Consider the following 27,712-nt stretch of genomic DNA (forward strand, 5'->3'; position numbering starts at 1 on the left):
AAAAATAAAAGATCTTGACCGATCATATAACCCTGTTCAATAAGGAAAACCCTAGAATAAAAAATGGGCACAGATTTAAGTTAGTTGAGCAATGCGTTTAAACGGTTACCCTTAAAAAATATTTTGATCCCATCTAGAAGATCGAAGTATTTAAACGGTTGCGTTTAACCGTTACCCTTAAATCAATTCAAAATAATTTTCCACCTTTGGGTGTCCAAAAAAGTCAAACCCTGAGTGGGCCACAAAATTTGACCTTTGGTGTTAACGCCAACATCCTCCCAAAATGGGATTATTGTGTATGAAGTACAAGGAGGTGTTGGGGGAGGGAGAGAATTCTCAAGCGTAGAGACGAAATACCAACGGGTAGGAGTTAGGAAAATGGCAAAGGCACCTCAAGTGAGTCTTGGAGCTTGTGGACTCACCATGCCGGTACTTGGCATGGGAACTTCTTCCTGGCCTCCGGCCGACCCAGAAACGGCCAAGTTGGCAATTATCGAAGCCATCAAAGCAGGGTACCGCCACTTTGATACGGCATTCACCTATGGATCCGAGCAGCCTCTGGGCCAAGCCATAGCTGAAGCTCTGCGCCTCGGTCTCATCAAGTCCAGGGATGATCTGTTTATCACCTCTAAACTATGGAGCAGCTATACTGACCGTGATCAAGTTGTGCCTGCAATCAAGATGAGTCTTCGGTAATACATCCCCCCAGTAGTGCTTATAAAAACCCAAAATATACAAACGGGATTCCCTTCTAAATCTTTCATAAAAAATTTTTACTATCGTTGATTTTTATTGGTTGCATAATTAGGAACCTTCAATTGGACTACCTCGACATGTATCTGATACATTTGCCATTGAAACTGAGCCAAGAGATCCGTAAAACCCCAGTTCCAAAAGAGATATTAATGCCCTTGGACATCAAGTCAGTATGGGAAGGCATGGAAGAGTGTCAGAGACTGGGCCTCACTAAAGCCATTGGTGTCAGTAATTTCTCTCCTAGGATGCTCGAGGAGACACTGGCAATTGCCGAAATTCCTCCAGCAGTCAATCAAGTAAGTTTGATTCTCACAAACATAGTCTGATGCAATATATTTATTATAGATATAATATGATTCACATCCAATTTGATTATTATATGTAATGAAAAGGTGGAGATGAATCCGCTTTGGCAGCAGAAGAAGCTACGAGAGTACTGCAACGCAAAGGGCATCCATATTACTGCTTACTCTCCTTTGGGTGCGAATGGGACCAAATGGGGAGACAACAGAATTGTGGAGTGTGATGTCCTGGAAGATATCGCCAAGGCTAGGGGAAAAACAACTGCTCAGGTTCCCTTTCTTGCTTATAATTAAAACATTCTTAGGAAGATATTTTATAATTTAAAATTTGTATCTCGACGACCAACCCGTTAATTCTCCGAGCCACTAGGATCTGGCTCCACATGACAAATGCAACATATTTTTAAATCATTTATTTGTGACTTTTTTAAATTTATTGATTATAAAGGTCCAACTTGTGATGTATGAAACGGCAGGTGTCCATGAGATGGGTGTATGAACAAGGCGTGAGTATAGTAGCCAAGAGCTTCAACAAGGAGAGAATGAAACAGAACCTTGAGATATTCGATTGGTCATTGACGGAGGAAGAGTTGGAGAGGATCAGTCAGCTGCCTCAGCGCAAAGGATTTCTAATTTCTTCGATCCTTGGGGCCCATGATTTCACACTGCAGCTTGACGATGAGATTTGACTATAAAACGATATATCATATAACTAAGTTGAGTGCTTTATTTGAATAAAGCAATGCGCTACCCTTTCATCCACGTCTATGTATGTGTAATGGTCAGTCTTGGTGGCCCAACATGTTGTTTTCCCTATTAAATGTCATATTGTTTGAGTGGTCATTGGTTGCAATTGTCGTAGTGGGTCCCCCCCATCCCGCGGTGGGATTTTTGATAAAAGTACGGCGGTTTTTAAAAACAATGGCCATTGGTTGCAATTGTCGTAGTGGGTGGTTGGAAGTGGTAATTGCTTTCAAGTCGGTCAATGCGCACAATACAAATTCACATAATTCAGGGAAAAGAATTTTAAAATTACAAAAAAAAAAAAAAAAAAGACGATTTCCACACAAAAGTCACCACCCCACAAAAAGCAAAAATGAGAAACTCTCACTTAAAAGAAAAAAAAACAAAAACAAAACCTTTAAAAAAAATAAATTTCATTCTTTATTTTATTTATATAATAATACAATTATTATAAATATATATTATAAAATTAATTAATTTTATTTATTAAATTTAATTTATAAATAATATACTAAATTTAATATAAGATAAATAATATTTATATATTGTTTTTTTCTTTCACTCTAGAATTAAAAAAAAAAAAACTATTATCAATTTTATGTGAAAATTAAGTTTAAAAAAAATTCTTATTAATTTATTAAATAAAAAATAAAAATAAAAAACAAAAACGTGAGAAGCGATTTTAAAAAAACTTTAAAAATCCATTTTTCTATTCCATATTATACTTATACAATAATACAATTATTAAAAATATATATTATAAAATTATTCCATATTATACTTATATATTGTTTTTTATTTTTTATTTAATAAATTAATAACAATTTTTTTAAACTCAATTTTCACATAAAATTGATAATAGTTTTTTTTAAATTCCAAAGTGAAAGAATAAAACAATATATAAATATTATTTATCTTATATTAAATTTAGTATATTATTTATAAATTAAATTTAGTAAATAATTTTATAATATATATTTATAATAATTGTATTATTGTATAAATAGAATAAAGAATGAAAAAAATAATAAATGTTGTGTTTTTTGGTTTTTTTTTTTTTTAAAGTAAGAATTTCTCACTTTTGACTTTTTGTGGGGGGTGGTGACTTTTGTGTGGAAATCGTCTCTTTAAGAGACAATTTCCCACATGGTTTTTTTTTTTTTAATTTTAAAGTGAGAATTAAAAAACTTTTGTATGGAAATCATTTTTTTTTTTTAAAGTGAGAATTTAATTTTTTATTTTTATTTTTTTTGTAAAGAGACGATTTCTCACTTAATTCTCACTTTGTATTTTTTGAAATCTTCTCTTGAAGAGACGATTTCTTACTTCTTTCTCACTTCATTTTTTTTTTTTTTTGTGAAAATCGTCTCTTCAAGAAACGATTTCTCACTTACAATTTCTTTTCTCCCTTCTAGTTACACAAAACTACGATATATTTAAAATTATTTTTCCTACTACGGTAATTTAGGAATTATTTTTAAAAACTGTTATACTCTTATCAAAAATCCCATGGTGGTATTGAAGTCCAAGTGTACATAATAATTGGAAAAAGATATGCTCGATGTATTTTATGTTATATATCTTTGATCTCCATTATCACCAAAACATATGCAGGATATATTTATCAATTCATTTAGAACATGCATTTATTCACATGGAACATACCTGAATCCATTTCTGAATTTTGGTTGAAGATGTATAGATCTTTTAAGGCTGAGGAGGGAAACCACCGTCACTGAATTCTCTTTGGCAATGGGAAACGAGAGAGATTAGGGTTCTGTTATATTTAAAGATGTGATATTACAAAATAAATAGACCCTTGACCTTTTATACCCTCCTGCCTTAGGAACCATACCCATTGGGCTATTGGGCCTCACGAGTCTTAGGTCCATCATCTAAGGCTCGTGATGGTGTTTGGGCTCTACACATAGGTGGTTCATACTCTTGAACGAACAGAAAATAAATAGAAAGAGGTGAATAGCTTAGTCATGAATTATTATTAGATATGTGAGTCCATATCTTAATATTTTATAGATCATAGTATTTAAAAATCATATATTAATTTGAAAGAAAATAACTTCTTGTGGTTGAGATATTTCAATCTCTAAGGATCTTCGTTCTTAATGATATTTTTATATAAAATTGTAATTAATTAATTATATATTTAATTAAATAGCTAGAGTGAGGACTACTAAAACCCATAAAATAACTTACTCTCATATAATAATTTTATAAATATTCTATAATTAATCTTCACTAAATTAACAAATTAATTATACAATGAAGTAATTAGTCAATTGTATGTTTGTGTTATACTATATCACCAGATGATATTTCCTATAAACTGATATCCATAATTCAAATTATAATTTACTATCCATCCATTCAATTATATCTTTATTCATTGAGTTACACATCTACTTTATTTTTATCATCAATTGATATATCTCTGAGGACAAACATCAAATTTTAACTTAATGGAATTGTCAAAATCATGAATTAAACTTAATTATTAATCTTAAGATTTCTCAAGAAGATATAACTTTCTCAACTATCGAGATATCATAGTACTTCCATTAAAAAATTATTTTATTACATGTTCAATTAAATAATTACTCAAATTGATAAGGATATATGATCACTTCATAATCTTACTCATATATAAACTCTAGCAATTATTAATTCAACATTAATTCAATGATCTCTTAAGATTGAAAAGGCATGTAACATACTAGCTCCGAGGAAAAAGCATGTCCAATTGATATCATTTATTACATGATCTCTATAAATTTAATTCAATGTATAATATATATACATTAATACATTCACCTTAGAATCCAATTCTAATTAATGACTAAGACAACTCATTCCACTGTATGAAAGGTGATGTACTATGGTATTTATTGAATTGTCCAACTTGATGACGTGCACAACTTTTCAAAATTACAAGAATCCTTGTTTCTTTTATATCCTTGTATGCTTAAACCATGTTAAATGTATTTGATTATACATAATGTTTAATAGTAATTATTTATTCTAGAAATCTTGGTTTTTAGGATTAATTCCAACAAGTGGGTAACTATTCTCTTTTCCAAATTGCTTTTATGTCAGGGCCTAACATATGGTTTAAAGTCATTTTCCAAAATATTTTTATTTTTCATATTTTTATCGGTTTGTTAAATGTAAGGAATTTAAACAATGATGAAAGAAATAAAAAAAGTATATGGACGGTTATTCCTACATTAAATTTCATGATAAGTCAAAAGTTCAAAATCAACAAAGTATCTCAAACTCAAAGAAGATTTCTCAAAATCATGTCTATTGGCATTCAACCTATAGTATTAAATATCCAATATGACACTTATTTAGTCAACCCTCTCTATAAACAAATTCTATCAGATTGAAAACATAGTAACAAAGTCAATTATGAGTATTTAGAAAAATAATAATTTAATTAGTACCAAATAAAAAAAGGCATCTATTAATTCAATCTCCTAAACATCTAAACTCTAGGATCTAATCCTAAACCTAACTCCCTCTAATTTTGAGATCCTAGGTTTATAATAAAATCACCTAATCTAAAGGATAGATATCTAAATATTTTCTAAGGGTTTTAAACCTAAGAAATCTAATGGTTTTATGAACAAATCAATCAATTGATTTTCTATAGGGATTTATTCTAATGAATAATGAGATGATTTTATTTTCAACAAAATCCCTAATGAAATGATTGTATATGTCAGATCTCTAATGAAATGATTGCATATATCAATGTGCTTAGTTTGAGAATATAGGAAAGGATCTTTTGAGATGCCCATAGCACATGAATTATCATATAGGATGGTCATGGTGGCCTTCTCAAATCTATAATACAATAACATCTTCTTGAACCAAAACAACTACATGCAATAACAAACAATGGCAATATATTCATTCTTTGCTATAGAAGGAGATATAGAGTTTTATTTTTTTTCTCATCCTACAAAAAAACATGCACTAGAAGTAATCTTTCTATAATTTATATTTTTGGCCTAGTCAATGTTGGAATAGCCTATAATGGTAAGAGAGGTCTCAAAAGAATACCATAGAACATAATCCACAATATCAATGACATGTAGAATGATTCTCAATCTTTATTGTAGTAAGATGAAACTCTTTAAGATAGCTTGATATCAACCATACACCCTTACATTGAAAGAAATGTCAAGACAATTACCAATAAGGTATAACAAGCTTCCTATCATGCTCATGTGAAACATGTACTCAACATCTTTACGAGATGTATCCTTGCAAAGCTTTGTACTCATACTCATAGTTGCTTTGGAGTGCATAGTTGAGTCCAACCTAAATTTCTTAACCAGCTCCCTAGCATGCTTAGATTGGGATAGAAAATTTCCACTATCTAGTTGAGTAATCTAAAGTCCTAAGAAAAAGGTTAACTCTCCTACCATACTCATAGTTTTCTTCTTTTTCTTTTTTTTTTTTTCTTTTTTTAACTATTACATGTGCTTAGGAATCTTCAACAAGGATATTTTGATCTTTGCTCACGATCAACCACTAAGGCTAAGCCTAGAAATGCGTAAAGTTCCAATTCCAAGTGAGTCTGTGCTTCCAATTGATATCAAGTCAAAATGTGAAAGTGACCTTTAATCTTTGTTGTCCAAAACACTAAACATTTTCTACATAACAACTCTAGCTAAGAAAAATTAGAGAAAGTAGTACTTCAGGTGTCATCCTTAATGATTGACCTATGGAAATTGTTAAACTAGATCTAAACTTTTACTCCTTATCTAATTCTTTAAATTGAGATTGTGTGAAATTAGTTTAAATGAATTTGAATTAACTAAAATAAACATAATTAAATTATAAGAGAATTAGTGATTTCTCATTCAAATGATTTAAAATTACAAGTTCTACAATCTAATTTGGGTATAAGGCTTCAAATGGAATAAATGTATCAATTTTTGTTAGTCTTAGGATACTCACAATGTAAGGTCAAACGAGAGCAACCTGAGTTCCATTACTCAAGGTTGCATCCATATTTTTTTTAATGTTTTATTATGTTACTAAAATACCAAATAGATGAAGGAATTTGAATTTTAGGCTTAGGTCTAAGATTTAGGTCTTACCACTTTGTGTAGATTTGCCTTAGGGTAGATAATAATGACAAAACCTTATATAATTAATGATCTACCAAGAATAGTATCAAGAAATGGATAACTATATCATTCCTAATTCAAACTAATATTAGAGGAAATTTTAATTTTGATGTTAATGCCTTAAACCTTCATTTAATCCATTATTAGTTCTAATTACACTCATTGTTTCCCTTTGGCTCACCCTAAGTTTTCATGCTTCATACCCTAGGATGACTTTTTAACCTCTCATAGATGTGTTTTCATTCACATGAACTATAAAGAAAAGACAAAGAACCATTATTGACTCAAAAAATTGAAAATAATTAATTAAATTAATAAATTGAAGAAAACAAACCAAGAATCTATAATAACTTCTTATCTCCCAAAAACATTTAATAATATAAAAAACATAAAAATTGAGTTTTTATAAGTAAGTATGTTCCTATTGGCTACTTATTCCCAAAAACTAACTAAAAATTAATAAATTTGTAACTCCCAAACATCTAGAATCATGTCAAAATTCTCAAATATGGAAGAGTTTCAAATGATGTATGATTGGATAAAGCTCTTTTCCAAATTTTTTGACATGGAAAGTTGTAACATCTCATCAAAAGCATGCCAAGTTCAAAAAAATTTTAATACAAAATTTTTCAAATTCCCTATGATCGAAAATTTCATCAATATGCAGTCAAAATATTTTGACTTGGCCTCCTACTTTTGTACTACTTGTTACAACTTGCCACAACTTCTTCATTTCAACTCCGATCTATACATCATTTGAAGCTTTGAATTCCTACTTCTTTTTTATATTCGAATGGATATGTGGATTGCTCTAAAATGACCTTAGAAAGTGCTTCAAAATTCAGTTCAAAGCTAGAGTTGGCTTCATTGAATCTTCAACCATCTTGCAGCTTCTCTTTATTTTTGTTTAGTCTTGTTTATGTTTTATGCTTAGCTAGCATCTTATTGCTTAAGCAAGACCAGACTTCTAAGTACTGCAATAAAAAGAAACAAAATGGATGTTATGCAATTCTAATTATAGGCAACAATAATTTCTTGATTCAAAAGACATTTTGAATTGACTTCTTAGAAGATCTTATTTTTACTTTGTCTAGGTGACTTATACTTTAGAAGGGGGAGACAAACGTAAAGATTGGAGTAAAAAAAAATAAAAAATTAGCTTGCCTAGGGAGATCTTTTTTGCTTGATTTTAAATGCTTATAACTTGTTCTTTTGTCTCGGCTTGACTCTTATCAAATTTCTCAAGTCCTAAAGCATCTTATATGAATATTTTAGTCACTTTTTCACCTACGAGTGACATAATAGGACAGATTCACCAATCTAATACTTCTTCAAGCATGCAAGACTAATCTCATCATAAATCATTACAAATATTTAATTAAAAAAATTTACTACAACATCATTACATCATTATATATGAGTTGAATAAAGTTTTACAAACAATAAAAACTGTTTGATCCTTATAAGAGAGATAAATCCATATTTTGTTTTACTTTTACTTTATGGGCTTTTTCAGCAAGAGGCTGACCCATCCCCTCGTTCATGGTTTTTAAAAAATAATACAAAGGCGGAGGTTGAAATTGCGTGATCTCTAAAGAGGCAAATGCCACCAAGCCCAGTCACTCTTTTGTAATTTAAAATGTTTATAATAAATATATTAAATACTTAGATAAACATCAAAATAATAAAATATAAATCTAACAAAATTTTATTAAAATAAAATAATGATTATTTAATTATTTTTAAAAAAAAGATTGATATAGTTTTAATTTTTTATAAAATATGTTATGCTATCATCCAATATTTTCATAATCGAACCAATCATTGAATCAGAAAAGTATCGATTTATGATTCACTGATTCGACTAGTGGTCCAACCGGTGATATCATAAATATATAATATTAAAAATTTTAATAACATTTCATTTTTTTTATTTGATATGTTAATTAAATGATAAACATAAATATAAACGTGTTAATATATTAAATTTTAATTAAAAATAATATATATAATATTTAAATATAAAAAAATTATAACATTTAATTTTATCGATGTATTTGTGCATTTTATTATTTTAAAATTTTAAAAATTATTATATTAATTAATTCATATTATTTTTATATTTATTGTTAATAATTATTATAAAAATAAACTTGAATATAAATATTTATATTTGTTTCAATGTTTTATATTATAAAAAATTGGAAAGAACATTAACATAATATGTAACTACATATTAATTAAAAGGATTGTGTAGTATAATGGTTGATTCAAATCCTCATCATGCGAAAGTCACATAAATTACCTGCACTTACAGGTACAGGCAATAGGCTGGTTGGGTTGGGCAGTGGGCCTGTTAGCAGGGGAGTTTAGGCCCGAATGAGGAGAAAAGCCCATGGTGGTTTTGGTCAAAACCGCATGTGGTTGGTTCCCAGAGAACCGGACGGGTTCGTCCGGTTCGATGGTCTGATCGTAGCGGTTCAACCCCAGAACAGTTTGCTCCACCGAACCGGAGGCTGGTTGGACCAACCGGTTCGGTTTTCAAAACCATGCTACCATCAGGTTCATCATGATTCAAAAAAAATATTAAAATAAAATATTAACATAAATATAAAATTAGCTATTGACCATCATGTGGAAAGAAAGAAATGGCAACTGCCTCTACATATAGGCTTACAGACAAACATGGAACACAGAAGAGGAGAGCTGATAAGAAATGGGAGTCGTTCCAGAGTTGCCAGTGGGTTCCTGCAGTCGAGCCATGCCAGTAATTGGCGTGGGCACATCGGTTGATCCCCCAATTTCTGTGGAAGCCAAAAAATCAGCATTTCTCGAAGGAATCAGGAATGGTTACCGTCATTTTGATACAGCCTTCATCTATGCATCGGAGCAGCCTCTTGGCGAAGCAATTGCAGAAGCTTTACAGTTGGGTCTCATCAAATCCCGAGATGAGCTCTTCATCACTTCCAAGCTAGGTTTTGACTTCGCTGAAAGACACCTTGTTGTCCCTGCCATCAAGATGAGCCTCCAGCAATATATATCCTACTACACAGACAGATGTTATATTATTTGGTTCATGATAAATGCTTAATTTACTCATGGTTTTTTTCTTCTTTTTTCTTTTTTCTTTTTCATTCAATGATCGTAACCATGTGCATAGGAATCTTCAACTGGAATATCTTGACCTGTTTCTGATACATTGGCCATTGAGGCTGAGCCCAGGAGTATGGGAATTCCCAACTCCAAAGGAACACATACTTCCAATTGACATGAAGTCGGTGTGGGAAGGCATGGAAGAGTGTCAGAATCTGGGTCTCACCAAGGCCATTGGAGTCAGTAATTTCTCTCCTAAGAAACTTGAAGAGATCCTTTCCTTTGCCAAGATTCCGCCGGCGGTCAATCAGGTGACTCCGTTTGTGCCACCAATTAAATATTACATATATCTCCAACTTCTCATTGGTTTTTAATTTTTTTCTTCGTTGACTTCTTATGGGCTTACGCCTGGGTTGGTTTTGATATTTTCAACTTCCTTTCGAATCTTTTACATTACTATTATTAACGAATTGGTAAACTAATAAGATCAAGAGAACGACAGATCACTTCAGGTGAGCCGTGCCAGGCGGCCTCTAAAGTAATGAAATGTTTACAATATATATAGTTGCAAATTACAACTCCTTGCGTTTGGTTAACAAATTTGAATTTGGAAAGTTCAGGGCTTGACTTTTAGATTTTCTGAACTTGTTTAAAAGGTGGAGATGAATCCATTTTGGCAGCAGAAGGATCTGAGGGACTTTTGCAAAGCAAAAGCATTCAAATCACCGCTTACTCCCCTTTGGGTGGAGTAGGGACTCAATAGGGAGATGATCGGGTTATGGGGTGTGATGTGCTGAAAGACATTGCCAAGGCTAAAGGCAAAACCACTGCTCAGGTTGTGCTTTAATTCATGTTTGTTTTACAACTTTTTTGTAGAAATACAGAAAAGGTTTACTAGCAGCACGACATTAATTAAACTGCAGGTTTCGCTTAGATGGCTGTATGAGCAGGGTGTGAGTATGGTAGCAAAGAGCTTCAACAAGGACAGAATGAAGGAGAACCTCGAAATCTTCGATTGGTCATTGACTAACGAAGAGTTGAACAAGATTGATCAGCTTCCTCAGCGCAAAAGGGTCCTGCTTGCCCCTCTTCTGGGGCCTCACGATTTAGTTCTAGAGATTGATGCAGAGATATGATCATCAGCCTGTTCAGACAATAGCGTCCTGATCACCCTTCATTCATGATTGAGTGGGCCTATGAATAAATAAAGTTTGTACTTCATATCCTGAACTTGATACAATCACGTTTCCTTGTACTGTTGCTTAATTAACTTGGACTTCCATCAGAAAATGGAAGAAGGCTGTTTGGTTTACAAAACCTTTTCTATTTTCTATTATTTATTTTTTGGAAAAAACCTTTTATTAAGAAAAATTAAAACCGTCTTTAAGAAATAAAACATGTAAACTGTGTTTGATTTTGAATTTTTATTAAAAAAATTGAGAAAAAATATAATTAAAATTTTATTCAATGTACATGTCATATTATGAGATATATCGATGATATTATTTTTTTAATGATGTATATATTTTAATATTGCTATGTGTTATTATATACAATATATATTACATTACATATGCTTTATATGTAATTATTATTATCATGCTACATTTGTTTGTTATTCTTTTTAATTTTTTTATTATATATATTTTTTTAAATGGTGTAGTAAAATATTCTAATATATCTATATTTAAAATTAACAAAAAAAAATGTATTGTTTTTTAATATTGAAATTTATACATTAATAATAATTTATAATTTAATAAATAAACAAAATAACTTTACATGTTTGATAATCATGTTTTATTCAAACATGGTTTCACAATCCTGCCCTTCATGCGTTAGATTTCATGTATCTATTTAATTTTTTTTTTTTTAACATCAAGTTGAGAAAAGGAAAAGAATAAAGTTTGATAATTTGGCAATAGAAGTTATATTTTCTATTACTTTCTTTAGAACTTTATATAAAATATAGATGAAGTGTATATGGAAAAAAATAAACAATATTCCCATAAAATATCCTAAAATAAATAAAAGCAAAAAATTTTAATATTTGATTTCCAAATATTATGAAAATCAAATATTTTGCAGCGTGACCCAAGGTTGTGGGTAACATATGGGTTTAATTTTGGATGGCAGATGTAACCAAATATGCATAGTTTTTCTAAATTTGGTGGTGTGGACCTATAATTTTCACAGAAAATAAGATAAGAAATAAAACCTTAAAAAATTACTCTTTATTTGAAAAAATGTCAAAAAAAACCAAGTCTATAAATTCGAGGTCAAGTTACCTATTTGAAAAGTATTATGAGATTGTATCCTTCTAAACCCTAAATAACTGTCTCAATTAATTAAGTTGAGGTAATCATGACAATTGATTTGTAAACCAAGAACAAAAATAATGCAAATGTAATAATAACAAAAGTCTAGCAAAATAGTATTTACACAAGATATGCATATCAAGTGAAATGAAGTATATAAGAAAATGGAAGGAAGGTACCTTCATCGTAATCCAAAGCACTTCCATAAAACAATAGGATTAGTCAACAAGTATACGTATAACATAACAAATGTCTTATAATATACATAACATGTATTCCACTCAAATCAAAAATCAAGGAAGTGATGAAGACATAATAAGATGTAATCAGAAATAAGAATATATAAAAATAAGGTATACATGTTCATGGAATTAAGTAAATAAAGAATAGAGGAAACGTATCTTGATAGCATATAAAATGCTTACATAAAACCAAAAGAATTAGAATGAATAGTATAATGAATGCAATAATATGGGCAAAGTCTCATTTTACATACATTCAAATCCAATATAAAAAGTAAAGGAATGAAATAAGATAAAATAATCAAATTAAAATTTTGAGCATATATTCATTTAAATATTAATAACATGTCAAAAGAGGGATGGAGATGTAAAAGAGAATTCATCTAGCATGTATAATATATCAACGATGTACAACAAAAGTCAAAGCAGCCTAAAAGCATGTTTAAGAAAGCTATATTATCAACAACAAACAAAACTTTCAATAACATGACAAAATAGAGGTAGCCCAAATTATTTAATTAGGTGTCTATCAATACCAAATTAATTCACAATAAGGACATTATATAGAATAAGAGGCATACAATCATAATAGAGAGACTTGCAAAATAAATCTTAAAAAAAATTAGAGAAAATGAATTTCATCATAAAAAAAAAATAAAATTAGACAACATCTCCTATTCATCTAGATTATAGCCCAAAAGACCAAATTATTTAATTAGGTCTCAATCAATACTAGATTAGCTTACAATAAAGTTATTGTACAAAATAATCAACATACAACGAGAATAGAGAGACTTGTAAAATAAATTCTAAAAAAATATCTAAAAATGACTACTATTTATATGGAGATTGAAAACAAAAGGACTCTTATTTACATGAATTGTGACATCCTATAATTATACAAATTCAAATTTTCAACAATTTCATGATTTTGTAGGATTTTGCTCAATAATTTCAGTCCCTGGTTTGCAAACTATTTATCTTTATTATTAGTCAAATTTGGATGACTAACTAACTTGAACAGGATTGAGGGAAAATTTAGGATTAGCGTTAGTGAAATTAATTTTCTAGTTTGAGGTAGAAAGCATGTTTAACTTAATAATATAAATTAAAAATTTTTTAAAAAAATTATACCTCAATTTTTTTTTTAAAAAAATTGATTTTTAACATCATTACCTTTTTAATGTAATTTTCTATATAAAAAAAAAAAATTATTAGTGTCATTACTATTTTCACATTTTAAAAAAAAAAACATTAAGGCTATGTTTGATTCTAGGAAATTTTGAAGGAAAATGTGAGGGAAAGAAAATAGAGAGGAAAAATGGAAGGGAATAAAAAATAAATTCAAAATTAATAAATTATTTTTATATGTTTTTTCAAACTTATTTCACTTAATTTCCTCCATTATATAAAGATTAAATAATTTTAAATGTATAAATTTCTAATTAATTTTAATTATATTTAATTTTCTTTAAAAAAAAATTATAGTGAAACCAAATATGAGAAAATAATTTTCCTTTGTATTTTTTTTCTTTCCTTGGTATTTTTCGATAACCAAACATAACTTAAGTAATCCAAATGCATTATTAATGATGAATTTTAATTTAGAATTAGAAACAATTAACCTCTCAAGGAAAACATAGAATCAAAATAAGGAAAATAGACAATTATGAGAAGAAAATTTAAAAACTCTAATATATGTTTAGGTTCATCCATAATATGGAAAATAAATGGAATACCTAACAAGACATCTTCCCGAATCAAGAAATACAATATCACGCCTTTCATTTTAAGGTGACATGTGAATTGTGTCATTGTAGATTCTTTTCATGCTTTTCCCCAAAATCCTCATAAACCTTCATAAGGAAAATGGAGAACATATTAGCCGAAAAATTAAATAATTGTTATAAAATATGATATTTTATTGGATTATGAAATCTTGTAGATAATCATTCATTGACGTATATCTTTTTATGATCAACTCCTTGTAAAAAGGAGATATCTCTAATGAAAATTTATTTTGTTTTTTTTCTACATTTCATTCTACTTTTCTTTTAGGATTTCTATTTATCTCTCTTCTTTTCTTTTATCATTCTTTTATTTTACAACAATAATCAAATAATTAGAGTAAGGGTTTTTTAATTAGATAAATACAGACAAATTAATCTACAAAAATAAGTTAATGAATTGAACAATGACAATTATAGTAGAAAGGAGAATTTGAAAAGTTAATTCTTTGAGTTTAAATGATAAACTTATATGGAAAAAGTTTAAGTTTTTTTACCCAACTGGTCCAAAACAAATTCTCCTTGAAAGGAAAATTCGTAGGCCCTTTCGTGTATAAGAGAACTTGATGGTGGGATCTTTAATAGATTTTATAATTTTTAGTTGTAGCTTCAGATGGCTTTAATGGTGCCCAAGGTGTCCATCGGCGCCAATGGCCGAGCCATGCCCGTTATTGGGATGGGCACTGCATCATTGTCGCCAGAGGCCATGCTCGAAGCTATTAGAATTGGCTACCGCCATTTCGACACTGCTTTCGTGTACGGGTCGGAGCAGCCTCTTGGCGAAGCAATTGCCCAAGCCCTGCACCTAGGGCTCATCAAATCCAGGGACGAGCTATTCATCACTTCGAAGCTCTGGTGCACCTCTGCCGAGAAAGACCTTGTCGTGCCCGCCATCAAGAAAAGCCTCGGGTAAAATTTCTCCCAAAACACACACAAATACAGAAACCTCCAACTTTTGATGCCATATATGCCACTGGAATAGAGTGGAAATCAAGGAATGTTCTAACGGTTTCCTGATCATCATAAAACCTTTTTATCTGTGGGTGGTGTAATGTAGGAATCTTCAACTGGAATACCTTGATCTGTTTCTGATACACTGGCCGCTGAGGCTGAGCAAAGAAATGCGCCAAATACCAGTTCCAAAAGAAGATCTTCTTCCGATTGACATAAAGTCGTTGTGGGAAGGCATGGAAGAGTGCCAGAATATGGGGCTCACCAGAGCCATAGGCGTTAGTAATTTCTCCCGTAAGAAGCTTGAGGAGCTCATTTCCACTGCCAAGATCCTGCCGGCGGTCAATCAGGTGAGTCAGTTTGCCGTTTCAGACGTTACTACGCATTGTTTTTGTCATCAATCTTCAACACGTACACGTCCCCATGATGCCACCGCTTCTTGACTTCGCCAGTCATAGACACGTCATTACACATGCGCGTGATCTCATCCCCATCATCTCTCTCACTTTTTACAGAGGTCATAATAGAAAAAAGACAATTGATTTAGTGACATAGCAAAACTATTTGGCATGTTATTGACCATCACGTACGCCGGCAATGGAAATCTATTCTTTCTCCCGCCGTAAATTGTTAACAGAGATGTTAAAATGATTAGAGGATTACATGCGAAAAAGGATTTAATGACTAATTAATTTATGTTGGTTAAAAGGTGGAAATGCACCCAATGTGGCAGCAAAAGGAATTGGTTGATTTCTGCAAGACGAAGGGTATTCATGTCACTGCCTACTCTCCTTTAGGTGCAATAAGCACTTCAAAGAGAAACAACCAAACGGTGACATCTAGCCTCGTGGAAGAGATAGCCAAGGCCCATGGCAAAACTTTGAGAATTATTTTCAATTATATGAAAGTGATTCCAAATTTGTTATTTAGAAAAAGATAGTTTCAAAAACATTAAAACAGATTTTTATTCATATTTTTAAAGGAGAGATTTTCATCATTCTTTTTTAAGAACTTTATTTGTTTAAAAAAAAAATGAAATTTGCATTTTTACAATTTTATCTAAAAAGAAATAATTGTGATTTACTTTATTATTAAAGAAGAAGATTCTTACAAATTGTTTAGAAAAGAAATTTACCTAAAAAATGATTTTTCACAATTTAATGAAAGAAATAATTTTTCCTAACTTTTATTAAAAAAAAAAAAAAATCTTACAATTGTACTTGGAAAAAACATTACCTTTTGAAAACAAAAATATTTTTATAATTTTATTTTCAAAAAGATTTTGTCTTTTAAAAAAGATCTTTACAAGGAGATTTTGTTTATCTTTTATTAAAGCTATGTTTGGTTCCCATTTTTATTTACAAAAATCTCCAGGTATTAAAGGAGATTTATTTTATTTACAAAGGATTAATAAAAAAATTCTTATAATCTTGTGAGAAAAAAATACTTCAATAAAAAAAAACTTTGACTTTTGTATCGTTATAACAAGGTTTGAATTTTATTGTTAAAGAATAATTCCAATTTATGCATAATTCAAATTATCGAAAGAAATTAAATTTTGATTTCTAAAAATTTTAATTCTTGAATATAAAAAGAAGAAAATGATTTCTTATTTTTAAAAAAATTGATTTCACATTTATTAAAAAAAACCACTTTTTATGGAAGAAGTTTTTGAATTTGTAAAAATAAAAAGACCTTAGTTTATTTGATAAAAAATACTTGAATTTCATTAAAAAAAAATGGTTTCAATTTATTTATTAAAAAAATATTTTAGTTTTATAAAACTTGATTTCAATTTATTTATTTAAAAAAATACATATTTTAAGAAGATAACTATCGATTTATTTCAAAGAAAAAAAAAAGTTTTCTTTAGGAAAAGGAAAGAAGCTTCATATTTATTAAAAAGAGATTTTAGTTTATTTAAAAAAATTAAATCTTTATTTAAAGAACTGAATTTTAGATTTAATTTCAATAAAAAGATATTAAAGTTTATTAAAAAAAAGTTTTATAAAAAGAAGTATTTATAGTTTTTACTTTTTTTTGGAATGGTTTTTATTCTTTTTAAAGGAATGTTTCATTGATTTTTTTTTTTTCAAAAAAAAAAAGGCTTTTGGATTTATTTAAAAAAAAACACATTATTAAGGCATTAAAAGAAAGAAATTTCAAAATCTCAAGCTATGTAGGATATATGCAAGCAAATATAAAAAAACAATAAATAAATCATAAAATAAAATCAAAGAGAAAGAACAATTCAATAACTTAACAAATACAATATCTCAAAACCAATGAAACATAAATAATGAAATAATATTCACAAACCTATATTTACAAATTATATTTATAAAATGGAAACGATTATAAAATAATAAATAAAGTACGAAGTCCCAAATGGCTTCAAGGTGAAGCTCATATACCAGCAAATTGTCTCCATTTTTGCCATATTTTCAAGAAATTTCCTGGTCTTTTAAGCAATCCATTTTTGCCCTATCATCGTTGCGCAATGGGTTATTCGAAACTAGGCCAAAAGGCTTGGGTTGAACCATGGCTTCCAAGAGCTTAGATCTCATTTGTAAATATATGTTGAATTTAAATATCTTAAAGTTCATTATGAAAAAATAATAATTCTAATTATTTCATTTTAAATTTTATTTAATTGATTAATAAAAGTATAAAAACCAACATTATAATTTTCTTAACAAGTTTTTTTATATCATTTATATGATAATTAAATATAATAAATATAAATATTAAAAAAATCATATATACATCATCATATATTTTACATTATTGAATGCATACGAATTAAATAAATTATAATTTTAATATTAAATGTATTTTCATTTATCACATTAATCATATTTAAAAAAATTATTATCACTTCACTTTTAAATTTTTTATATTTATATTTTTAATTTTGAATGTCTTTATTTTAAAATATTAAAAATATAAATTTATTCAAAAAATACTAAAATATAAAAAATAATAATAATAAAGTTCTAATATTTAATAAATTAAAATTAATTTGATAAGATAAATAATAAATTATATATTAAAATTGATATATCTTTGCTTACTAATATTTTTCTCCTTTAACCATATATATATATATATATATATATGTTAATTACACTTATAAAATAACTTTAACATATATATATTTTTACTTATTTTATTATTTTTTTTAAGTTTTTCTAAATATGTCTATGAATTTTGAGTAATTTTTACTTTAACAATATTTTTGTCAAAATATCCACCAATATTTTCGATATATCCATGAAATTCAAGCACCAAACTATTGTGGGGCAACGTGGGTGAGATGAAAAGAAGAATGAGAAGGGTGGTGCCATCGCCGACAATCGACAATTGTGCAATGGCTAGCGGAAAGAAAGAAATGTTGTCAAAGAGGTCATATGGTTAGGATGCAACTTCAGGAAACATAAAAGTGCGATACTAAGAAAATAAGGAAAGATCGGATAGTTAGGGCATGACACTAAATGAAAGCATAAAAAGATTGGACACTTCGGGTGTAGGTTTAGGAAACACAAAGGACGTCAGACAATCAGGACACAATGTGAAAGAAACATAAAAATGTCAGATAATCGGAACATAACACAATACTAAGGAAACATAAAGAGATTAGACAATCAAGACATTTTAGATCCAAATATAGTTTATTAGGAATTAACAAATCATAAAAAGATCAGACAAAATTCCAGTAAGTCTCAATAAGTGAAGAAACAACCAAAATAACTATTTTTAGTTTATTAACCTATACTAATTTGAGTTATATGAATTATAGTAATATAATTAGTATTTTATTATTTTGTAAAAAAAAAAATTGAGAATATTTGTTATAGAAATTACCATAGAAATTTGAATAATTACCTTGGGTGGTCACATGATTAATAAATTTATTATACTCGATTAGGTGATGATGTGATTGAAAAAAAAAACTATTCACTAGTCTAATAAATATATTTGAACTTAGATGTCATTTTATTGAAGAAAGTTATCAGGTTGACTCCCAATTTATATAGGAGTAACCCTTAGGGCTTCTTATATACGAGTAACCCAAGGGCCTTTGATCGAAGTCATGTATCGGGTTCTGAATCACTTGGAATTGGGGGTGTGACAGAAGCCAAGGTGGAAAATGACTTAAATTGACCGGGGCCAACTTTTGTCCGTAACATCATGATTACGTTACCAAAGGAATATAAAGGAATATGGAGATTGTTTCACTTGGTGGTATGCAGCAACCACCTAGAAATTTGGTTGAACACCCTCTGCTAATAAAGGAAGGATCTAAACTTTACCGGCAACCACCTAGAAAATTGACATTTACAATAATATTCAAAATATGAGAGGATGTTGAAAGATCGTTAACGGCAGGCTTCATCAGAATGGCTCCATATATGGAATAACTCTCAAACATTATTCTCAATGGCTCTATAAAAATATAAATATTTATTTTGCTTCAATTTTCACACATTCATTTCAATTTTTTTTTTAAATAAATAAATAAAAATATTGGCGGGTGAAAATGAAAAGGGAGGGTCGAAAAACAGAACTCCTCCATGTTTTTAAACCTTTTTCATTTCCACGCCACGCCGGTTGACTTGATTGCTTCTCGTTAACTCTACCCTGCCTGTTTTTTAAAGTAAGATTTGATTGAGGTAATCGCAAGCGGCATGGACTCATTACTATATCCTATGCTGTTGTGAGCTTCCTTATATCTCACTTCATACCAAACGGTGAAGCATGTGGAGTGAATATTGGTTGCCGTTTTTTATTGCGATTTTTTTGGACCATACAATTTGAAAGATTTCAACACACATAGGATAGGACCTCGTCTTATATCCCGCATTATGGAGTCGTTAGTAACAATATCCACTATTTAAAAAAAAAAAATGATTTTTAAAAAAATAAAAAAATCACTTCAAATATTTGTTATATTTCAATCCCGGAATTTCAATATAAATTATTTGTAAACAATAATTTAAAAACATGTCAAAATCTAAGTTTTGTTTGGACTCAAAATTCCAAAAATGAATGAGGGGCTTCCATCCTTTGGATTTAAATTAGCATGCCAAGCACACAAAAGGCCAAACTATGTAATCATTTATAGGAATGAAAATTTTCAGAACATCTGTTCTCCCAGTGCATTGCATTGAATAGGGAGAGATAAATGCATGATTATGGAGCATTTAAAATTTGTCAATACGAAAAAATTGACAAGAATAATAAAGGAAAATAGAGAAACGTTGTGATGATTTCCAGCATTCCCATTTTTTATTTCCTTCACTTGTGTGCAGTCGTCTGTATGACAGGTGGCGCGTATCAACGACCGCCAGTAAGCGTTTGGGGCGAGGGCGGTACCAGCCGCATGATTAAAATTCATCCATTTGTCCAAGAATGATGAAATGACATTTGGGTCCTTCTCATGGAACGACCTCGTTTCGTCCAAAACGATGCGTTTTTTGAGATCTGAAAATAGATCTGGTTTCTCCTCTCCCAAACGCACCCCAAGGCATATAAAATAGAAAGAAATTAGCCTTCTGCGGTCGTTTCCCTATCATCTCTGTTCGGTTCAGTTGAAATCTGAAATCTCAAAGAAATGGAGAGGGCTATGGCGATTCTGGTGGTCGCCGTTCTGATCTTACTTTGTGGAAGCCAAGTGAGATCCGATGCTTCCAGTCATCGCTACAAAGCTGGAGAGGCCGTTCCGCTCTACGCCAACAAGGTCGGCCCCTTCCACAACCCCAGGTGATTCTGTCAAACAAACCTACCGATCTACTCTTAGGTTTTCTGTTTCTGATTTATAGGGTTTTGGATGTTCATTTGATTGCTGGATCTGGGATTTGGATCTGGAATATTTGTGGGGATCCAAATCTATGTATCGTTTTTAGCCTTTTGTGCTTTGTGGTTGCTGAGAAAATGTGGGATCAAATTTAGGGCTTGCAAAATTGTCGTCCTGATTGAGCCCAATGCAACTATTAGGCATAGTTGAGGTGATTGCGAGATAACATAGAAGTGCGTGGGTTTAGAACTTTTTATTCACTTTATTTTCATACATTTTCTCAGCAACCAAATGGAGCTTTTTTGTAACATTGGGATGAGGGTATTTGTGTATTATTTATCCTGGATATGCTGATTATTGTATGTGTTGTTTGATGCCAGCGAAACCTACCGGTATTTCGATCTTCCATTCTGCGTGCCAGGTTTTGATCTCCACTTGTTTTCTTATGTTTCATGGTTATTTTTTTTCTGTCTTAACTTGTGTTCGTCTTTATTTTTAGTTTCTCTAGGGTCCATTTGTTGTCAATTGAGCTACTTTGCAAAGTTTGTACAAGAAGAAGAGACGCGGCAAAAGTCTCTAAAGCTTCAAGATTTTTATCCTTGAACTGAAATATATGGGCTTTTATTAAAGTTTGTTTTTCCTGGAAAATTCTCCAGCAACTCTTTTCCAACATTCGGGAAATATTTTCAGGAGAACTTTTTGCCAGAAAATAAAATTAATAATAAATTTCTTCTGAGAATATCATCCCCCTCTCCCCCTCGGGAGGAGTTGAGGATGCATGGTAAATTTCTCTCAAGTTTCATGGTAAAATGTCCATTTAAACGGAGCAAAGACATTTTTTTTTACTAGGAGAAGTCTGGGTACCAATTTTATGCTGAAACAAACAGAATAGTAAGGATCCACAATTTTTTGTTTGATTTGTCGAATAAATCCAATGGCAGCTCATCTTAAAGAGAAGAAAGAAGCTCTTGGTGAGGTGTTGAATGGAGATCGTCTTGTCAGTGCTCCATACAAACTTGACTTCCTAAGAGAGAAAGACTCTGAAGTTGTTTGCAAAAAGAAGCTTAAAAAAGAAGAAGTTGCTCAGTTCCGAGCTGCAGTTGCTAAGGACTATTACTTCCAAATGTACTATGATGACTTGCCAATATGGGGTTTTATTGGAAAGGTTGACAAGGAGGGCAAAGCTGACCCAAGCGAGTACAAATATTTCTTGTACAAGCACATTCAATTTGATATTCGTTATAACAAGGATCGTGTGATTGAGATCAACGCCCGAACCGACCCTCATTCTATGGTTGACGTGACAGATGATAAGGATGTTGATGTGGAGTTCATGTACACTGTCAAATGGACAGAAACTGATGCTCCTTTTGAGAAGAGGATGGAGAAGTACTCTCAAACTTCTTCAATGCCACATCACTTGGAGATTCATTGGTTCTCAATTATAAACTCTTGCGTGACAGTACTCCTCTTAACTGGGTTTCTCGCGACGATTCTCATGCGAGTCCTTAAGAATGATTTTATTAAGTACGGAATTTTTTTAATTTTATTTCTGGAATGAATAAATATCTATGAATTTTCTTTTTTATTTTCATATGATGCTTATTTAATTTTTTTAAGTATGCTCATGATGAAGAATCAGCTGATGACCAAGAAGAAACTGGATGGAAGTACATTCATGGTGATGTATTCCGGTACCCAAAGTACAAATCCTTGTTTGCTGCTGCTCTTGGATCTGGCACCCAGTTGTTTACACTGTAAGTATCTCATCAAGCCATCTTGTATGGAGCTCGGTTCTACAAATTTCTTCAAATCTGCTGCTAATTAATGTAACCTTCTTTCTTCAATGCAATTCCAGTACGGTGTTCATTTTTATACTTGCATTAGTGGGTGTATTTTATCCATACAACCGAGGAGCACTTTTCACTGCACTGGTGGTCATCTATGCTCTTACATCTGGCATAGCAGGATACACAGCAACCTCTTTCTATTGTCAGCTAGAAGGAACCAACTGGGTACATGCCAATGGATTTTTATCTGCAATGATTTCTGGATTTTGAACTTATTCTGCTTAAAATATGCAATGGAGATAACTAATTAAGTTTTCTGGCTAATGGATTGATAGGTTAGGAATCTGCTGCTGACAGGATGCCTTTTCTGTGCTCCTCTGTTCCTTACATTCTGCTTCCTTAACACTGTTGCAATTATTTACAGTGCAACTGCAGCACTCCCCTTTGGCACAATTGTGGTAATTGTCCTTATATGGACATTAGTGACATCACCATTGCTTGTGTTGGGTGGGATTGCTGGGAAAAATAGCAAGGCTGAATTCCAAGCTCCTTGCCGCACTACAAAGTATCCGCGAGAGATTCCGGCACTGCCTTGGTACAGGAGCACTATTCCTCAGATGGCAATGGCAGGGTTTTTGCCTTTTAGTGCCATCTACATTGAGCTTTACTACATATTTGCTAGTGTATGGGGTCACAGGATCTACACCATATACAGCATCCTGTTTATCGTCTTCATTATTCTTCTGATAGTCACAGCTTTTATTACTGTGGCCCTGACGTACTTTCAACTTGCTGCTGAAGATCATGAATGGTGGTGGAGGTATGCATGCTTATAACTTATGTACTTAGCTTTCTGTTAATGAATTTTTGCCTCACACACAAATGAAGCTATAAATAATTAGCTTGTAAATAATGCAAGACTTAAAATAAGTAATTTTCCAAAAATAAAAAATCATGGGCTTTTTTTTCTGGGCCAAAAATGTTTCTTAGTGGGTGGGTACCCACAAATCCTTGCTTTAGGTCTCCAAATAGGGTCTTTCTTCTCTAACTAGGGTACCATTTCTTGAATTGCCTAACAACTAACGTTTTAAGGGAAGAGGAAATTGGTAATTGAAAGCACAGAATGCATCTTACCAGGTCCTAGAGAATTTCCTCTTGTTGTTCATCACTCTGTTTGGATCAATTATCGATACTTGCATAACCCATAAGGGAGACAGTGTTCCCTTATTATTGGCAATCATTGAAATCAGAAGTAAGGGTGCAATGCTTGATCAATTTTTCTGAACATTTGGTCCTCAGATGCATTCTTGGGTGGCTTTTACTTGTTTTTTAGATGCATGGTTTCTACTCAACTTTTGTTTTCCTCAAAAAGTGGTTGACTGGTTGTGTTCTCATGGGATGATTTGCTAAAATGCTAGACTATATTTGCTGAACATTTGGCCCTGTGATGCATTCTTGGGTGGCTTCTACTTCTTTTTTAGATCTTATGGATTCTGTTCAACTTGTGACATCCCTAAAAGTGGTTGACTGGTTGTATCACTCATGGGGTGATTTGTTGAACCATAATCAATCCTTTTTTCTTTCTTTTTGGATAAGCAAACAGAACATCTATTAATAAATGGCTGCCAAGAAAAGCGGGTGCAACCCATGTTTACAGGCAGTGTACACAAAGAAACAAAACAAAAAAATATTGACTGGTATCTACAGAAAAACAGACTTAGGAAACCAGTCTATCCACAGTTAAGGCTATCTAAGAATTCTATTATTGAAAATTTCCCATTTCCAATAAAACATAGGACGATTCCAAAGGGGGTTTAATGAAGTTCTCCTTTAATTTTTAATCTAGAAGCTCTTCTCCATTAAAAATTCTGTTGTTTTGCTCTTTCCATCTACACCATAATAGGCATAGAGGAGTCATTTGCCAAACAAGTCCCCTCTTCTATCCAATCCCTCAAACTTCCAATTGAGGAGGAGATTTTTCACTGGAGCTTGAAAAGTCTATTTTAGGCCAAAGACTGCTAAAAGAAATGTCCAAAACTCCCTTGTCCTAACACAATGATTTAAAATGTGATTAGCTTACTCTTCACTCTTTTTGCACAAGCTACATCCATTGACCATTGTCTACCCCCCCTATTCACTAACATGTTTACCATAAAGATTTTTGCCCATATTGATTCCCAAGTGAAAAAATGTGTTCGCAAGCAAGGTTGAAAATGTCACGAAATATTGGCGATATTTCGTTGAAATTTTGCACAAGCTACAACTCCCTTGTCCTAACACAATGATTTAAAATGTGATTAGCTTACTCTTCACTCTTTTTGCACAAGCTACATTTCCATTGACCATTGTCTACCCCCCTCCCCCTATTCACTAACATGTTTACCATAAAGATTTTCGCCCATATTGATTCCCAAGTGAAAAAATGTGTTCGCAAGCAAGGTTGAAAATGTCACGAAATATTGGCGATATTTCGTCGAAATTTTGCATGTTAGAAGGTGCTGACATAATAAGCGGTGGGGATATCTTGTTGCCCCTAGACTTCAGATTTTTTTTTGTTGATTTTTTGCTGGTTTTCTAATACTTCGCCACTCTTGCTGAAAAATTGCTGATTTTCTTGGCACCACTTTAATTCCGAGCCCTACTTTTCCTTTAAAATATTTCACTCATGCGCACTAATGGGCTTGAGATCCTAGGTAACTAAGCTTGAGACAGCCTTGGCTAGAAATCATGTGACAATGACTTCTTCCTTTGAGATTTTCGAAGTGGGATTACTTCTTAAAAAGATGAAAAAACATTAAGGCTATGTTTGGTTCTCAGAAAATTTGAGGGAAAATGCAAGGGAAAGAAAATACAAAGGAAAAATAGAAAGAAAACAAAAATGAAGGAAAATAAAAAATAGATTAAAAGTTGATAAGTTATTTTTATTTTTTACTTCAAACTCATTTTATTTATTTTAACTCATTAATATGAAGATTAAATAATTTTAAAATACATAAGTTTTTAATTAGTTTTAATTATATTTGATTTTCTTTTATATTTTTCATAGAACAACCAAACATTAAAAAATCATTTTTCTTTGCATTTTTTTTCTTTCCTTAGTATTTTCCAGGAACCAAACATAACCTAAAGTACAATAGCACAACCGGGAGGATTGAACCTAGTCCTTTGGTGTGAAATGAGATATTTTACCATTGGACCAAATCTACTACATTGATGCATAACAACCCATGAAATTTCTTACTTCATCTCAATAATTTCCAGTTTGATGTCCAGCTGGTGTCACATTGAAGGTGGCATAATTGTATTATTCTAATGTGATTTTTCATTTTTCATTATGTTTGTTTCCAAAATTGAACTTTTGATTCTTTTCATATCATGTGTCTCTGAGTAATATGGTTGATGAGGTTAATTTCCTGTAGGCAGTCCTTTGCATCTTTGTTTTCGAGTTGCCTTTATTATCATCTACTTTTCTTAGCATTGCCTACTAATCTTTTGCTTAAATAAACATGCTCCATCTGCATTTACATCAGGGGGTATCTCTTCTCATTCAAGTTAGGTAAACAGATTATGTCCCAGTTTTTAAAGCTAACCTTGTGCTTGATTTGCGACAGGTCTTTTCTTTGTGGTGGATCCACAGGCTTGTTTATCTATGGCTACTGCTTGTATTATTACTATGCACGGTCAGATATGTCAGGTTTCATGCAAACTTCGTTCTTCTTTGGGTATATGGCTTGCATCTGCTATGGCTTCTTCCTCATGCTTGGAACTGTAGGTTTTCGTGCATCATTGCTCTTTGTTCGTCATATATACAGGTCTATCAAGTGTGAGTAGTGGTAGGTGGTATTCCAGGCAAATTCTTCTGTCTTTATATTCTATATAAATTGTCGTAGAGAAAGGTCTATGATTTTTGTTATTAGAAGGTAGTTTGGAGAGTGCCTCAGATTTCAGAAGAAGCTAATGTGATAATGAAGAATACTTTCGCAAATGGGCCTCCTAAATCCATGTCCAAGTGTTTGCTTGGCTTCCTGAAAGCTGTTGCACAATAAAGGATCACTTGATGTTAGTGTGGTATCTGTAATCTGAGACAATTTTATTTGGGGTAGATGTTTGTATCATCATCACTTACACCTTCAAACTGCAAAATGAATTCTCCTTTTTTTTTTCTTTTTCTTTTTTCTTTTTCTCTGTTCTTGTTATATAAATTAAGTCTTACTGACGAAACTTGAATAGCTTGAATTCCTTCTCACTAAGACATATGATTGGTCAAATGGCTGGGTTTCATACACGCATGGATGTAACAATTGATTTGGCAGCTATAAAATATATGCACTGACACACACAGGTTGGCTTCTGGTGTATTAGTGGTAGCATGCAGTGAGGTTCTTTTTTGTCGCCATGATCTCCTATCAGTGGTAGGGATCATAATTGAAAGAAAGTTCCTTTAAAGCTATCAAAGAAAAAGACATAGGAGATTGGTGTGGCCTTAATCAACGGAGGGGCTGGAATGTGTCATGGCAATTGTGCTCATGGCGGGTAGCTTTGCCATGAACTGTTGTTTTTCAACGAGCAGTGTAGAACTTTTGTGAATGAAAGCAAACGTTGGTCGGGCATTATTTTTACCAGTGTTTGTCCTAGATTTACCACGACCTATCGGAAAGCAAGCAAATCTGTCATTTTCATCTCATTTCTCTTTTAAGAATAAGAAAGGGGCGGGTGTATGGATGCCCGAGCTTTTGGCCATTAAGGTCTTGAAGCCCGAGGAACAGAGGCCCG

The 27,712-nt window shown here is 31.4% G+C and overlaps 3 protein-coding genes and 1 pseudogene across 3 annotated transcripts; all 4 read left to right on the forward strand.

Annotated features, from left to right (window-relative positions):
• The first annotated feature begins 336 nt into the window (after nucleotides 1-336).
• On the forward strand, nucleotides 337-1,925 carry LOC117912187 (D-galacturonate reductase-like). Its single transcript, XM_034826690.1, has 4 exons — nucleotides 337-692; nucleotides 809-1,052; nucleotides 1,149-1,328; nucleotides 1,535-1,925. Exons 1-4 carry the CDS (start codon nucleotides 379-381, stop codon nucleotides 1,745-1,747), a joined length of 951 nt encoding a protein of 316 aa, XP_034682581.1. The 5' UTR covers nucleotides 337-378; the 3' UTR covers nucleotides 1,748-1,925.
• Nucleotides 1,926-9,677: 7,752 nt separating this feature from the next.
• On the forward strand, nucleotides 9,678-11,371 carry LOC117912197 (annotated as a pseudogene).
• A 3,643-nt stretch (nucleotides 11,372-15,014) lies between these two features.
• Nucleotides 15,015-16,232, forward strand: LOC117914996 (D-galacturonate reductase-like; the record flags this gene model as incomplete). The annotated part of the gene is made up of 3 exons (XM_034830539.1): nucleotides 15,015-15,310; nucleotides 15,459-15,702; nucleotides 16,062-16,232. Coding segments are annotated over exons 1-3 (711 nt in total), but the record flags the coding sequence as incomplete, so codon positions are not given.
• Nucleotides 16,233-20,910: 4,678 nt separating this feature from the next.
• LOC117913277 (transmembrane 9 superfamily member 2) lies at nucleotides 20,911-27,107 on the forward strand. Its single transcript, XM_034828230.1, has 7 exons — nucleotides 20,911-21,115; nucleotides 21,530-21,570; nucleotides 22,091-22,676; nucleotides 22,769-22,906; nucleotides 23,008-23,164; nucleotides 23,275-23,759; nucleotides 26,551-27,107. The coding sequence occupies exons 1-7, from the start codon at nucleotides 20,967-20,969 to the stop codon at nucleotides 26,768-26,770; spliced, it is 1,776 nt and encodes a 591-aa protein (XP_034684121.1). The 5' UTR covers nucleotides 20,911-20,966; the 3' UTR covers nucleotides 26,771-27,107.
• Nucleotides 27,108-27,712: the final 605 nt, after the last annotated feature.

The sequence above is a fragment of the Vitis riparia genome, chromosome 1 (assembly GCF_004353265.1).
Source record: "Vitis riparia cultivar Riparia Gloire de Montpellier isolate 1030 chromosome 1, EGFV_Vit.rip_1.0, whole genome shotgun sequence".
Taxonomy (NCBI): domain Eukaryota; kingdom Viridiplantae; phylum Streptophyta; class Magnoliopsida; order Vitales; family Vitaceae; genus Vitis; species Vitis riparia.

What these genes read in the sequence shown, in the direction of transcription:
- LOC117912187 (XM_034826690.1), top strand. Translation starts at nt 379, where the DNA reads ATGGCAAAGGCACCTCAAGTGAGTCTTGGAGCTTGTGGACTCACCATG. An exon ending in TTCCTCCAGCAGTCAATCAA is followed by an intron (nt 1,053 to 1,148) that starts GTAAGTTTGATT and finishes TGTAATGAAAAG; the next exon opens with GTGGAGATGAATCCGCTTTG. An exon ending in GGGGAAAAACAACTGCTCAG is followed by an intron (nt 1,329 to 1,534) that starts GTTCCCTTTCTT and finishes ATGAAACGGCAG; the next exon opens with GTGTCCATGAGATGGGTGTA.
- LOC117913277 (XM_034828230.1), top strand. Translation starts at nt 20,967, where the DNA reads ATGGAGAGGGCTATGGCGATTCTGGTGGTCGCCGTTCTGATCTTACTT. An exon ending in TCTTCCATTCTGCGTGCCAG is followed by an intron (nt 21,571 to 22,090) that starts GTTTTGATCTCC and finishes ATCCAATGGCAG; the next exon opens with CTCATCTTAAAGAGAAGAAA. An exon ending in AGCTAGAAGGAACCAACTGG is followed by an intron (nt 23,165 to 23,274) that starts GTACATGCCAAT and finishes ATGGATTGATAG; the next exon opens with GTTAGGAATCTGCTGCTGAC.